Here is a 14,752-nt window from a genome sequence, read left to right as displayed (position 1 = left end):
GGGCCTGGCCGGCAATGCTAATTCTAAGTGCAGGCCAGGCCGTTTGGCCCATTGAAAGCATTTTTCATGCCCATTAGCTATCCACCGTTCGATTTCCTTAAAAAAAAGAAAAAAGAAAAAGGTAGACAACAAATGGACATATGCAAGCCGTACGATCTTCCAGTCACAGGCTATAAATAGCCCCCAACATCTAGCGGTTAATATCGTGCATGCGACGCGCGTTTCGTATAGAGAGAGAGGGGAAAGCGGATTGGGGAAGAGAGGGAAGCGAAGAGAAAGAAAAGCGCGGTAACTGGTAAGTATTCCTTTTTCTTTGAAGTTTTCGTAAGTAGTAATCTAATTTGGATTTGTAGATAGTTAGGGTTTTCAAACTTTTTGAGTTTCAAGGTTTGAAAGTTAGCCTCCTGAGGTTCCGTCTATTTCGGAAAGAATTTCAAGGTATATTTCAATGTCCCACTTCCTTATCTGTTCGAAATTTTTGAAAGATTTGATTTGGGCTTGTTTGTAAGGCTAAGGGGATGAGTTTTTCTATATTATTCATGGGGTTAATGGGTTTATGAGGTCTGATTGGCATGATCTGCACTTGGTTGTGGTGATTGATTTTTTGTTTTTGTTTTTATTTTATTTTTTTTAATTCCCTACTGCTTGTTTCTACTCTACTGCTTGGGTTTTAATTCAAGGTATGTTTCAATGTCCCACTTCCTTATCTGTTCGAAATTTTTGAAACATTTTATTTGGGTTTGTTTGTAAGGCTAAGAGGGTGAGTTTTATATATTGTTCGTGGGGGTTAATGGGGTTTATGAGGGATGATCGGCAATATCTGCCTATAGGTGTGGTGATTAAAATTACTTTATATTTTTTCCTTGAAAAGCGCTAATATAAGTTCCTTTCTTGCAGAGTTTGATACCTGAACTTCAAGATGCCGGCTACAGCGGGTAGGGTTCGCATGCCTGCAAACAATCGGGTGCATAGTAGTGCAGCCCTCCAAACCCACGGTATATGGCAGAGTGCAATTGGGTATGACCCCTATGCACCCAATAAGGATGATGCTAAGAACTCTTCAATGCCCAATGCATCTAACGCTGAACCAGATGCTGAGAATGCCTATGCAAGCTTCCAAGGCCTCCTTGCACTTGCCCGTATAACTGGGTCAAATGCCAATGAGGTTCGCGGGGTGTGCAAGAAGTGTGGCCGTGTTGGACACCTCACGTTTCAGTGCAGGAACTTTTTGAGTGTTAAGGGCGATAGTAAGGATAAAGACCCCGAAGTGATTGAGGCTGCTGCAATGGCTGAGTTGGAGAAGTTGACGGGGAATGCAGGTAAGGGGAAAGGAAAAGGCGCAGTTGAGAGTTCAGATGAGAGTGAGAGTGAGGGTTCGGAGTCAGAAGTCGATTCAGAGATTGAGAGGATTATTGCAGAGAGAAATGGGAAAAAGCTCAGTAGTAAGGAAAGGTCAACAAAAAAGGGATTAGATGAAGATGAGTCGAATGGGGCTTATAGGGAGAGGAAGAGGAGAGGAAGATCTAAGAAGAGGAGTGGGAAGAGAGGAATCAGTGATTCAGATGATTCAGATAGTGGTAGGAAGAGGAGAAAGAAGGACAGGCGGAGGGATAGGGATGAGTCCTCAGATGAGGATTATGAGCGTCGTCGACAGCACAGGAAAAGTAGAAAGGAGAAGAGGAGGAGGAGAAGCCACCGAGATTCGGATTCTGATTCATATGAATCTGAGGGTTCTGCTGGAGAGCTTAAGCGCAAGAGCAGGAGGGCAGCTTCACCATCTGATTCTGATGCCTCAGATGATTCAAGGGTCAGAAGGAGCAAGAAGAGATATGAGAAGAAGAACAGGAAACACAGGCATGATGACGATGTTTAGAATTCATTTAGTGAAAGGTATTAACTTAGTACTCTGCTGAGTTTCTTTTTTAAAATTTTACAGTATGTGATGATATGGTTATATGGGGAATAACCATGGGGAATGTGTAACGTTTGCTATACTTCTGTCAATTTGCTTATTGAAAGTTACTTTTAAATTCAGTCATTTGCATTACAAGGTGAAGAAATTATTACTTGTTTGCTAATTGAGAGCTTTAGTCGGTGACTCGGTGTTACTAGTTTCTTCCTTCTTTTGTTGTTCTTCTGTTTTCTGCCAAAATTTATTGTTGTACTTGCTGTCTTAGTAAGTCATGTTAGTCATGACTTATATACTTCTCATGTGCTGACTGCCTAACGTATTAATTTATACATGGAAATTTGCCAGGATTTATGTGATTCAAGGTTTTGTATCTAGAAATGTACAGCTTGGTTAGGAATCAAGCTTTCATTAACAAAAGAAGTAGTTGATAAAAGAAGGAATGAAATAAAAACCATTTCCACCCACATTCAGGCAAAAGAAAAGGAAATTTGGTGAAATGCAGATACAGGTCTTATAGTTTATGTGTGTTTCTTGGACTTTTGAATTTAAACTTGTGAATCTAAGTTGCGGCCAACATTTTTATCCTGCAATGACCTCCAGTGTCTGTCCTGACATCACTATGCCACCGCTTCACTGCTCTGTTCACATCAAAGCGGCCACACCCTTAGTGTGGCAAAATTATTGTATTTGTTTTGCTTCTTCATCAGTTACTGGAAACTATTGTTTCCCATTTCCATTTAATGCTTTATGTACTGCCATCATCTAAAAGGAAATGGATACATGCTTGCCTAGCTGCTTTGTTGAAAGAACACCATTCTGCTTCATTAAAAAATGAGTTAAGAGTGGTCCCATGGACCCCGAGGTTAAGTGGGCTTCTTTTGAATTTAGAGTTATCGGTAATGAGCAATCAACACTAAGAAATCAAATACTTTCTGATAGTGGAAATCTAGAAGCATTTTCACAGCCTGCTGCTTGTTCAATATGATCTTGTGAATTTTTCTTTTGTGGTTTACCATGCATCATGATGACTGTTGGCTGGTAGCTTTATTGTTTTTTATTTGGTGTTTGGGAGCAATTTTTTCCTATTTTCTAATCGATGCTGTCAGATATGGTCATATAATGCCATAGGTGGCTTTCTGTTTGAATTTTTTTTTTGTATAATGATATGGATGAGTTGCTTATACTAAATTTTTTTGAATTTTGCTGAAATGAAGGATAATGGATATGGTGATCTCCCATAAAGTTTCCAAACCAGTGATGGAACCCAAATGGTGGACAAACCAAATTCGTACCTGCTTATGTACGTGGATTATTTGGTGGTTCCACAGGTCATTTGTATGATTTTTTTTTTCCCTGGGCGTTTAATTTGTATACTGCATTGTGTCTTGAGGTGCCTCAATATGTTCAGCGACTGTTTTGGAGTGCCTATTCCATTTGTATACTCTGCTTTATAAAGCCAATCGGCAGTTGTTTGACCGTATTGTAATTGTGATTGGATCTGATTATGTATATAAAAATTGAGTTGCAAGTATTTTTGGGTGGAATAGCATTTTATGTTGCAGAGAAAGGGAATTAAGAGTAGGTCAGCTTAAAAGTTCAAATTAGTATAAATTTTAGTCTCGTGTCACACTTTCCCTTGCTTTTAGTGTTTGCTGTTGATAGTTTAACAAGAATGCATATCATACATGGTGCAGGGTAAAAGGCCCCAGCAAAAAAGAACAGGAAAAGAAAATACTGCAAGGTTGGAGGTGGTTATTTCGCATGGACATACAGGTAAAAAGTAGATTTTGGTGAGCAAAAGCCAGCGGCAAAGAATAATAGATTCATTCATAACATATCTACAGCACAATGGTTGAGCAGGGTTGGATCTCTAAAAGGAAGGAGCTGACCACTAGCTGGGATATTGATGGTTACCTAGGATTGCATATGTAACATATGGGATGAATAATTTTCGAAAAAAAAAAAAAAAATCATTTTGATCGACTCGACTGAGAACTAATTATCATTAATAGGTTTCCAACTAATGATGGGCCAGTGTCGATGATAGATTAAATCTTGGACTACATATCATTAGCCATCAGACTAAGACCATTGCTATCAAAGCTATATAGAATGGTATACAAAATACGAGAGGTGCTTTCTAGCGACATTCTATCCAATCAACTGATTAAAGTAATTGGTAAAGTCATTTTTGAATCATTACTGAGTTGAAATTAAAATCTTCTGCGGTTGACAATCCCTGTTTGGACGATGGTAGATTGTGTTTGTTGTCTCCGGAAAACCCAAAGCACCCTCCTGTGTAATGCTCTTCCCTCCTCTCCACCCCCATCCTAATCAACCCCTCCCCTCCATCCTCCTGTACATTTTTTCATCCCCTTTTAGTTTTTCTGCCTTTTTGTTTGGGTTTTAGATGGCAGATTTATTATACTCTGTATACCTCTATCATCCACGCGCCTTCCCTCTATCCTTGCTAGTAGTGCTTGTGAACTACACACGCTCATTTTGGTCTCTTCGAATTTGCTCTTGCTCCTCTGGTTCTTCTTTGCACATACACAAAATTATAGATCCAAATTCGAGCTACAAACTATACTGTCCTTAATGTTATTTACCTTTCAACTCTTGAAGAGGGTTTCATTACTATTTGTTTTACCCTTTGCTGGTTATAATTCAAGATACATATGAGTGCTTTTAGCTGCACTCACAATGAGTCGTTACAACCAGTTATGTTAGCAACTTTTTCATTTTCTCAGAGCTGTGGAAATGACTTGCTTTTAATTGCTATTAAGAATAATGTTTTTTTTTTTTTTTTTTTTGGGATCTATTAAGTATTTTGTTTCTGTATTTTTGTTGTTGTTGGGCTTATATTGTTCTTGTTGATCTCTTCTACTAAAAAAAAAGAAGGGATGTGTTCTTGTTGCTTATATTGTTATATTGTTCATGGAGAGCCGTGAGGAGAAATTGATGGATGTGGATAACAGGCATGACACGACTCACGAGTGAGACACCAATTCATGACCTCCAACCCACTAGACTACGTAAGAAATAAGTTTTATCATTAGACAAACAGCTTGGGTGAAATTGTTTAAAGATTCTTCCGGTTTATACTAAAATTACCACGTGAATCAATTACTCAATAAGAGGAGACCCATGGACTCGGTAGCCCACCCGCTCAGGCGCAAATGGTTAGAAAAATTTGGACCCGTTTTGATAAAGAACAGTGCAGATTGTGAACGGACCAGTCAAATTTAGCGTACAAAGTCCAAACACCTTTGTCAGTAAATCCAACAGAAAAAAGGCCCAAACATAGTAGAACAGGAAATTCAATGTTTGTCACACTTGCACTTCACCCAGGCCCCCAACCCCCGCCGCATGAAAGGATCTTCCCCAACTTTTCAGGTAAACTTCTACACCTACAATCATTAATTTCACTTCCAAGCCAAAGCAATCAAACAAAAAGAAATACTATTTTAAAAGGGAAAAATAAATCAGATATTAGCCAGCACAAGAATCAAGAATCTCAAGATCAACAATAGGAGGACACAGAGAGAGATAGAGATAGAGAGAGCTCCAGTGACACAGACTCAGAGTGTTGTGTGAAAGTGAAGAAAATATGCCTCGGAGCAGGTTTTCGGGTTCTGTGACCACTCCAAAGGTCGACGTGGCGATCGACATGGGCAACCCCTTCCTCAACCTCACCGTCGATGGCTTCTTGAAGATCGGCACTGTAACATTCTTCATTTCCTCTTTATCTCTTATCTTTCTCTCTTCTTTGTCTTCTTCTCTTTCTGGGTAATGTTTTTAAGACCATAACAACAAAAATTAGATGGCTTTGTTCTTGATTTTTGGCTCAGGTCGCAGCTACCAGAGTAGCTGCAGAGGATGCATATCACGCCGCGAAAAAAGGTCTGTCCCCCATGTAATAATAATAATGATAAAAAAAATCTAAAATTCAGTTCGTTTTTGTTCTTATAGAATTTTTACTCTGCTACAGTTTCTCAGCCCGAAAATGAGATGAAATTAGCAAGTTCTTTTCTAACGTAACATGCTGTTTGCAGGGAGTATTTCAACTCACAATTTTGAGCACACGGTGAGTATCTATGAAACTATTATCAGATTTTGCAACCTTGATGTCATGCTGGTTTCCTTCAGTAGCTACATTTTTACTTTAGACATTGGCAAGAACATACAGATTGGTACAATGTTACTTGTTAGAACAATAGGTTCTGTGTCGCTTGAGCATGTTGGTTTTTGGGGGTCTTTGGAAGTAGACTCCTAGCAATTGTGTTGCTAATACTTTCAAAGTTGTTAAGCAACAGATGAATGTGCCCTGCTAATGAAAAAGTTATGTTATTGCAGCTGAAGAAGATGTGTAAAGAAGGCGCGTATTGGGGTCAGTACGAGTTGTATATTTCATGTTTGTTATCAATGAGATAATGCCATTTTGTTTGGTAGATGCTTTAGTTGACATCATTTTGCAAAATGAGGAGCCATGCTAAGAAATCCCTCTATTTACAGGAACTGTGGCTGGAGTTTATGTGGGAATGGAGTATGGAGTAGAGAGGATTCGTGGCACCAGAGACTGGGTATGTTTGCTGACATTGCTGTAAAGTGCTAATTGAATTTCCTCTTGTCCACACATGAGTATCAATTTTTCTTTTTCTCTGGTTTCAGAACATGGCCACTGATTCTGAGAAATTTGACTTCTACTCTGTTTATTAGTTTTCTAATGTTTTTGCCGTATATTTAATTTGTTTATGAAGCCTTTTGAAATTAGATCAGGGAAATAAAACCAGATAACCCCACTAGGAATGTGTTGGCTGCACAATAAGTTGATAGTTTTTTACTAACAAGATGTGTTTCTTGCGAGAGGAACCCTGATTGAATCAATTTAGTTCCTTTTTTTCGCGTCTTACGTATTCTTTTACTTAGTCATGGCCTAACTTGTAATCATTGAGATTTGATGTTAGAACCTGTAAAAGAGAGTTCCCTTTTCTTTTTTCTTTTTTGCTTGTTCGAAACTGTCAAGCCGGAAACATTTTGCTATTTCCCTACTCAATCAAGAGATCCACTTTGCAGTTTTGATTTTAGACTCAGAATTTTTCCTTCACATATTTTCTTTTCTTTGGATGTATTGCAGAAGAATGCCATGATTGGCGGTGCGGTGACAGGTGCGCTGGTATCTGCAGCCAGCAACAATAGCAAAGACAAAGTTGTGGTGGATGCCATTACAGGCGGTGCAATTGCAACTGCTGCGGAGTTCCTCAACTATCTCACCTGAATCGATGTTTATAAAATTCTCCTTATCTCTCTGCTCATTCTGAGGAGGAATAATTGTCTGGTTTGTTTCTGTTGTTATTTTTCTTGTGAATTTGTAAGTTTGTAATGCAAACAACTGAATGCTAGTAGTCAATCGATTCTAACTATTTGGTGTTTTTTGCATTCCTTTCCTAGCCAAATAAATGGAAGGGTGTTCTTTTTTCCCTAATATAACCTGTCTTTTCTACTATACATCTATGTGTGTTTAGGGCCATCAGGCCATCTTCAGGAAACAATATACCACCCTGTTGAGGAAAGAATATGTCATAAGAAGTTAAGAACCAAAAAAAAAAAAAAAAAATGACGGAAAAAACTTCCCTGCCAAGGGTTGTAGGTTGTAGCTCACTTGGTGTAAATATGTGAGAAAAGAAAGTGAAACGTGGGAACTTTATCCTTTAGTAATGCTACTCTTTACATTTTATGTGGGCTGAAATAACGTGTTTTAAGTTTGGTTGTAAAGTTTCCACTAAGCTGTACAAAATAGACAAAGATGCATTGAAACGTCATAGTCTGCGAATTCTGGTTCAGACAAAGAATCTTGTTTCGGGCTTCGAGGGTTCAAGAGGACCTTTTTCAAAAGAAAAGTAAAAGAATCATCGATTTTGTGCCTTCCCATGTTTTGCAAACAAATTCAGACACAGTTTGCACCAAAAAGGTGCTGGAAAAAGTAAAAGAAATCATCGATTTTGTGCCTTCCCATGTTTTGCAAACAGGTTCGGACACGGTTTGCACAAAAAGGTGCTGGAACAGAAGCATTGCCAGAAAAAGTCACGAACTTCTTCCAAAGGGTAGCTAAAATGAAGACGAAAACAGAGTGAAGCCTGAAAATGAAGCTAGATGCAAACGCAACGATCCTCCCTCTCTGTGCCATGGAATTAGGTGTCGCGTCTGAAGAAAACCTTATTAGTTAAAAGAGTTTTATTTCCAACTGTATTCAAAGGACAAGTAGTGGAGGGCAAATCATGTGCTGCTAAAAATAGTTACAGTTAACCCAAAAGCAAATAGACAATAAAAGAACAGAAAACGGTGAAAGATGTGCTCGTTCTCTCTCATAATTCAAGTCATGGAGCAGAAACAAAAGTAAAATTGCATATTATTCTTTAAGCATCTACACTATAATCCCAGCTGTAATCCAGAATAACAGAGCTAAATCCTCCCAAATCTCATACCTCTCTTCTTACTAACTTCTACTCACAAATTTGATGAGCTAAATCTTTGCACAAAGAATCAAGAAAAATGAGTATTATAGCAGATTGCAATCAACTCTGAAACTGCTCAGCAAGTTTCATCAGGCTATAGGTCTCAGCGTCTGGCCTAGACCCTCCAAGAATCATCCTTCTCAAAAAATTTGGATCATATTTCTTGGCCTTCACATATGCCTTGAGCAAAGTATTGTATACAAATGTATACCTAGTGTACCTAGCTTTTGTAAGTTCTTCAAAAAACTTCTCAACATTCACTACATCACCCTTCTCTGCAAAAATCTCAACTATTGAAAGAGTGGTCTCTAGCCATGGGGTTGAATTCCGGACCCTCTTGGTCGTTATTAGATCCATCCCCAAATCTAGAGTCTTCAAGGCTTCCCCCATCAATTCTGCTTTCAAGCAACCCAAAGCAAGATGTCGGTAAGTTATGGCATTTGGTTCGCACCCATTCATCTCCATTTCCATGAAAAGCTCAGATGCTTTATCAATCAATCCATGTTTGCAATATACAGATATTATACAGTTGAACTGCTCACTTGATTTTAACACTTTTAACGACTTCATTTCTAACCAAATCTCTTCAGCTTGACTCAGCTGTCCAATTCTACCAAATGCTTCAATTGCCAGTATGTAACTTTTAGACCTAACATGGGGGAGTTCTTGCACAATGCCCCATATTCTCTCTAGCTCCTTTCTTTTCCCTAAATACCCATACAATATAAGTAGTACATCGAGTGTTGACCAGTTATTCCCTGTAACAGACTTCTCCACAGCTTCAATGTAAACTTCGGCCACTGTGTACAACCTTGCCACTGCATGTGCAGTAGCTATTATGCAATAAGATATTTCATTTGGCTCAACCGTTGCTCGTTTCATGTCACTGTATACCTTCATCAGCCCTTCAATATTGTGTTCGTTAGCTTCCATTTTCATAAGAATGTTGTAGGTTGAGACATGTGGAACCACCTTATCAGCCTTCATCTGAGTGAGAATTTTGGGTATCATTTTCTTACGGCTCGGGGAGGAATGGAGGATTATGAGGCGGTTGAAGACCAAGTGTGAGATGGGATGACCCAATTCCCTCATTTTCTTCATGTACGCAAGTGAAAGCCTTATTGAACCTTTATCCAAGCATGATATCACAAGGTTGTTATAGAGCAGATCATTCTGGAACTCGGAAGGGACACAACAGAAGAGTCTTTCACCCTGCGATATCCCATGAATTTTAGTTGTAAATTCCAATAGATAAGAGTAGTCTAGTTCCTTAGGCCTATAGGGTTTTTCCCTGATCACCCATTCCATTACCTGTCAAAACAAACAAATAGCTCAGTGTTAAATCTCTCAGTGGTTATGCTTTTTGGGATTACAGATTCTGTTGAGAAGGGGAGTAAGTATGCAAGGGGAATGCAGATGATGCGTTCTATTTGAAAGAAATAGTAAAAGTGCCAGTGAAAATACGATGGCTCTATCAGTAGATGTGATTACAATATCTTTGGTAAAATAATTTGGAAGATGACCCGGAGCCAATAACTAACCACAACTGTCTAGTGAATTTGTTTCATATTTGCTTTCTGAACAATCCTCAATAGTAATGTGCTTTTTTAAATGATTTATATTGCATTAGCATTAGAATTTCCATCTGTATATTTACATGCTTATCATTTTAGATTTATAAGGAAAATATGAGAAAACAGTAGAAATCAAAATCACTATTCCAATAATTCACGCCATTTGAAAGCTAAGAAAACAAAACCTCCTCTAACTAAACTATCTGGCCATGTTGAGGTGATCCTTTCATTTATTCAGGAACATAACAACATAAATCATAAAATTCATTATTTTATTTTCGCCCCTTCCTCAAAGTTTTCTCAGCAACCAAACAAGAATTATACAAATTAAAAAACCAGCAGAGCTTTTGATGGGGATAGTGCCTCCAAATTCGCCTATATACGCAATTAGAACAAACACCTTAAACATTTAAACAAGCATATACGTAGCTTTTCAAAATTTACACATTTAAAAAGAAAATAAATTAATCCAAAGTTTGGTTTATGACTGAAATCCATCTCTCTAACTTCACACACACACAACCCAGAGAGAGAGAGAGAGAGAGACCTCAAGCGCTCGTTTGTTCCTCTTGAGCTTCCTGAGACGGTTAATGGCGTGGAAAATCTCGCCTCTGTGAATAGGAAACCCATGACCCATCCAGCTCTGGAAGGCAGACCCAACAGACTCACCCTTTGGCAGCTTCTCAATCATATAAGATAAGCAACTGGGGTTTTCTTCTTCTTTTGACTCTAACATTTTCTCGGGAAATTTCCAGCTATGAAAGGCAGACCCAGCAGACTCATCCTTTGGCAGCTTCTCAATCATATAAGATAAGCAACTGGGGGGGTTTTCTTCTTCTTTTGACTCTAACATTTTCTCGGAAAATTTCCAGCTCTGAAAGGCACAGCCAGCAGACTCCCCCTTTGGCGGCTTCTCAATCCTAGAAGATAAGCAACTGGGGTTTTCTTCTTTTGAGTCTAAAATTTTATCGGGAAAAATTTCAGGTGTTTGGGTGCAAAGAAAGTAGAAACTGGAAGGGATTTGATTGACAGGTGAGGAGGGAATTGAAAGTGTTTGACGTATTGCCTGAGTGAGCCTGCGATGTATGAGAATGGTTACCGTTAGCATGCTTCGTTTAAGAAACAGCAATGGAAGAGTGAAGGCGCCTTAGTACTCATCACTCAGCCCCCATGAGCCCAGCCCATGTTTTGAAAAACTAATTAATCTTAATTGGGCCATTGGAGAATATCTTTTTTTAAAAATTTGGTTAGAACGACACCTGGCCCGTATGGCCCCCTTAAAAGCCCATTACACATAATACAAACTTGGCCCACAGTACACGGGCTTTTCAAAATTAAGGACAATTTTCCCAACGTTTTCTGTATATGATAACATGTAAAGTTTAGGCAAAGTTCATCCATTATAAAAATACAATCTTAGAGAGAATTATCTGCATCCTTCCCAATTCTTGGCATTCTTAATGAACAAATATGATATTCTAATAGATTGAATCAACAAATTTGAAGAATTTTTTTTCTTTCTGAAACTTATTTTGAGGATAAAATGCTGCCGTAATTTTACTTGAAGTAGGTTCATGTATATATATCTCAACACATGAAATGTTATTTGTTGACAGTGAGGATGACTGATGAGTACACAACTCTTATCTAATACATAATGCATAAAGTGAAGTTCCGGGAGTCCAGGTGGAGTGGAACTTTGCGAGCCCAATTGTATATCCATTCCCTATGTAAATGCATCCATAACTCACTGCTGTACCGCTGTACACAGTAGCACCGGTATTATATGACCAGAGGATATTCCCAGTTTTGGCATCAATGGCATATATTGGACCATTGAAAGTTACAGACCCAGCAAAAACCACACCGTTGGCTATCGTAACAGGTCTCTGGGAAGTTTCATTACTGGGATTTGCTGTGGACCACGCAATTTCCCCAGAATTAGCATCAAGAGCCACCCATGCGCCGGCTGTTGTATTCAGGCTAGATGGTTTCAGTGTGAAGCTCTCTCGGTCGCCGTTGGCAATGTTTGTGTACACCCTTCTTCCATCTGAGGCTGCACCCCATATCCCTCCTCCCTCTTCTCCACCTGGTCCTGCCAACTACACAATTCTTCAATTTTAGTAAAGAGCAATTTAGTAAACTGCTAATTAAACGATTATCAGTAAAACATGACATGAAAATTAGCCATCGATTATTTAAGTTTCTTTTTAATAGTGCTATTTAGTATATTGATTTACAATTATCATATAACTTGACGATGCAATATTAATGGCTGATTTTCACTGTCACAACATTTCAGTTATATGGACTATTTTACTATCACATAATTAAGTTATATGATAATTATATAATAGTCTATTAAATAATATTACTTGTATATAAAAGCTTATTAATTCAACTTTAATGAGACCCTTACTTCCCCTTTTTCCCCCCTCTCCCGCCTTGATTAGAAAAATAAAAAAATGAGACCCTTACTTTAAACCAAACTATGCTGCCATTGTCGCGGTCTAAAGCCCAAGCAAACCCACTTTTTTGTACGGCCACCACGACATCACGTTTGGTTCCATTGGCAAATGTTGTAACCAGCAGGGGAGCCTCGCCGAAGTCTGCATCCATGTTAGGCCCTGTCGGACAATCAGGGTTACTAGGTATTAAACATGCAAAATAGAACACGTCATAGCCTCCCAATTGCCTCGACCATTTGATCCTCCCAGAATCCATATCCAAAGCCAAAATCGAATTGAAATTGATATCTGGCCCAATGCACTGGTCGGGATGAGTAGGTTTTGTTGTCTCATTGTTTTGCTTTTCTTGACACTTTTGCACCTCAGACGGAGCTGTGTAGAGGTTCCCAGTTGCCACATAAACATGTCTCCTGTTAATGTCAATGGAAGGGCTGCTTCCCCATATAGCAGCACCCGAGTAGCCTCCTAATTTTCCACCATTATCAGGAAGCATATAGGTCCGCCAAACGATTCTACCCGTTAGAACATCAAGCTTGGCCAAGCTGCCCCGGAATGTGCAACACTGGCCGGCCGGTAATGCTTCTTCTAGTGATGAGACCCAACATATAATGCCCTATACAAATGTATTAATGGGGTATAAACTACGTTATAGCTTCTAGCTCCCTTTTAATTGAAAAAGAATCAAATCAGGAATGCACTTGTAAACTATTCAGTTCAGTCCGCAAGACCAATATAATGTTTGAGTAAAAATTACTTGGCAAAACTTCACTTACTTTTCTTAGAGTTATCAAAAGTTTTACAATCGTAATATCGAATTATCAAACTTCTCAATATCAAGTTCCTAATTATCAACCCCTTTTAAAATTCTCAGTTCAACTAATTTATAGTTTTACGTTAAAGTTCCTAATTATCAAGTTTCTAATATCTTTTATAACGCTGTATAATTTATAAAAATACAAATTTTTTTTCTCAAGATTTTTATTTATTTTTTATTTTTTTATTTAAAAAAAGGGGTGGTGAGTCTGGTCACCAGACCCATGGCTGGCCGGCCGAGGGTTGTAGTTTATTTTTTTTAAAAAAATTTAATAAGAAATTTAAAACGGGGGACTTTGAAGATTTTGGCGTTGTCACAAAAAGTCCTAATTGGAGAGAAACATTAAAAGGGAATGATAATTGAGATTCTAAGAGCTTCTTTATAATTTGGAGGCTAAGTGTAAGTGAAATTTCCCAAATTATTTATATCCAAGACTGGCTTGCTATTATACGTATAATAAATATGAAGGTAGAAATTGGAATATTGCTTGACTAACCCCATGTATGCTGTTCCAGACATGGTGATCAATACTCGAGGACGTGGGTCAAGTTGAGTTAACCAAACGAGCCTGCCATGTGATCGATCCACAGCAATTACAACAGCTGGCCCATAAATTCCAACAAGCAAGAGGTTTCCGTACACTGTTGGGGTGGATCTTGAGACGGTGACGTTCACAACGATCCCAGTGCCATTTAGTCCGGTTAAGTCACCAAGATTCTGCCTCCATATTAATGCACCATTGAAAGCATTCACAGCATACAAATATCCATTCCATGATGGGAAATAGACCACTCCGTTGGCTACTGCCGGCGTCGCAGTTATATCTTTACCAGCAAAGAATTTCCATCTCAGCCGCATTTTTGACACCGTCGTTGGGCTGATTACCACTTCGGCAGGCTCGTACCTTCGGTTACTGATATCTCTCCCGTGATTGAGCCACTGAAATCACACACACACACACGCACACACACACACACACACATATATATATATATATATATATATATATATATGATCAAAATAGAAATCATGGGAAAATGTGAAAGAAAGAAAAGATTGTAAACAATTTGTTTTTTCTTTTTTTGGTTGCAAAAAGAGTAACGATTGCTTACAAGTGCAGCCGTGTTATTCACTAGTGTAAACAAACAAAGTGCCATGACAAGGCTGCTGATGGTGCCATGAGAATTATGTGCCATGACAAGTGAAATGGTGTTAATCTATCAAGGATGACAAGTAATGTGACTCGCTCGCTAGCCTTGTTTATATAGTTCAGCAAACTCTTTGAGATATACTGATCAGATTTTCTGCGGGAAAAGCCACAGCCGCGTAGCCTTCTACATGTTAGAACCACACTAAATGCGCCAGCTAGTTTGGCACTACTTCTTAAAAGCGCTTGTTGCCAACTCTCACTGACACATTTGTTTGTAGGCTTTCGTATCAAACAGCATTAAACGCGCTGACCGCGGACT

At 38.7% G+C, this 14,752-nt stretch overlaps 3 protein-coding genes and 1 pseudogene across 8 annotated transcripts; 2 read left to right on the top strand and 2 right to left on the bottom strand.

The window, feature by feature from the left end:
- Positions 1 to 210: 210 nt before the first annotated feature.
- LOC132180038 (CAX-interacting protein 4) lies at positions 211 to 4,662 on the top strand. Of its 5 annotated transcripts, none has more exons than XR_015911823.1 (5): positions 211 to 295; positions 898 to 1,890; positions 3,127 to 3,212; positions 3,607 to 3,685; positions 3,757 to 4,662. XR_015911823.1 is itself a non-coding variant. In XM_059592885.2 (3 exons), exon 2 carries the CDS (start codon positions 920 to 922, stop codon positions 1,871 to 1,873), a length of 954 nt encoding a protein of 317 aa, XP_059448868.2. In that variant the 5' UTR covers positions 211 to 295; positions 898 to 919; the 3' UTR covers positions 1,874 to 1,890; positions 3,127 to 3,461. The 5 variants fall into 5 exon arrangements, 1 of the variants encoding a protein (XP_059448868.2); XR_015911824.1 differs by having other exon boundaries at positions 3,773 to 4,661; XR_015911822.1 differs by having other exon boundaries at positions 3,607 to 4,662.
- Positions 4,663 to 5,333: 671 nt separating this feature from the next.
- Positions 5,334 to 7,351, top strand: LOC132178511 (outer envelope pore protein 16, chloroplastic). The gene is made up of 6 exons (XM_059590942.2): positions 5,334 to 5,636; positions 5,764 to 5,815; positions 5,968 to 5,999; positions 6,269 to 6,302; positions 6,428 to 6,495; positions 7,050 to 7,351. Exons 1-6 carry the CDS (start codon positions 5,523 to 5,525, stop codon positions 7,188 to 7,190), a joined length of 441 nt encoding a protein of 146 aa, XP_059446925.1. The 5' UTR covers positions 5,334 to 5,522; the 3' UTR covers positions 7,191 to 7,351.
- Positions 7,352 to 8,272: 921 nt separating this feature from the next.
- LOC132179296 (Tetratricopeptide repeat (TPR)-like superfamily protein) lies at positions 8,273 to 11,109 on the bottom strand. The gene is made up of 2 exons (XM_059592002.2): positions 10,549 to 11,109; positions 8,273 to 9,738 (listed from the first exon to the last, which is right to left on the bottom strand). The coding sequence occupies exons 1-2, from the start codon at positions 11,107 to 11,109 to the stop codon at positions 8,488 to 8,490; spliced, it is 1,812 nt and encodes a 603-aa protein (XP_059447985.2). The 3' UTR covers positions 8,273 to 8,487.
- A 445-nt stretch (positions 11,110 to 11,554) lies between these two features.
- On the bottom strand, positions 11,555 to 14,495 carry LOC132179811 (uncharacterized; annotated as a pseudogene). The gene is made up of 4 exons (XR_015911971.1): positions 14,396 to 14,495; positions 13,780 to 14,222; positions 12,480 to 13,082; positions 11,555 to 12,103 (listed from the first exon to the last, which is right to left on the bottom strand). The product of XR_015911971.1 is annotated as an uncharacterized LOC132179811 (transcript).
- Between the last annotated feature and the right edge of the window lie 257 nt (positions 14,496 to 14,752).

The sequence above is a fragment of the Corylus avellana genome, chromosome 4 (assembly GCF_965113065.1).
Source record: "Corylus avellana chromosome 4, dhCorAvel1.hap1.2, whole genome shotgun sequence".
Classification (NCBI taxonomy): Eukaryota; Viridiplantae; Streptophyta; class Magnoliopsida; order Fagales; family Betulaceae; genus Corylus; species Corylus avellana.
This window is presented reverse-complemented; position numbering and strand designations above follow the sequence as displayed.

Bases quoted from the DNA above. Each gene is read 5' to 3' on its own strand.
- LOC132180038 (XM_059592885.2), top strand. From the start codon at position 920: ATGCCGGCTACAGCGGGTAGGGTTCGCATGCCTGCAAACAATCGGGTG.
- LOC132178511 (XM_059590942.2), top strand. From the start codon at position 5,523: ATGCCTCGGAGCAGGTTTTCGGGTTCTGTGACCACTCCAAAGGTCGAC. The intron at 5,637-5,763 runs GTAACATTCTTC...TTTTTGGCTCAG, and splicing joins GCTTCTTGAAGATCGGCACT to GTCGCAGCTACCAGAGTAGC. The intron at 6,496-7,049 runs GTATGTTTGCTG...GATGTATTGCAG, and splicing joins TTCGTGGCACCAGAGACTGG to AAGAATGCCATGATTGGCGG.
- LOC132179296 (XM_059592002.2), bottom strand. From the start codon at position 11,109: ATGCTAACGGTAACCATTCTCATACATCGCAGGCTCACTCAGGCAATA. The intron at 9,739-10,548 runs GTCTCTCTCTCT...TTGTTTTGACAG, and splicing joins GGAACAAACGAGCGCTTGAG to GTAATGGAATGGGTGATCAG.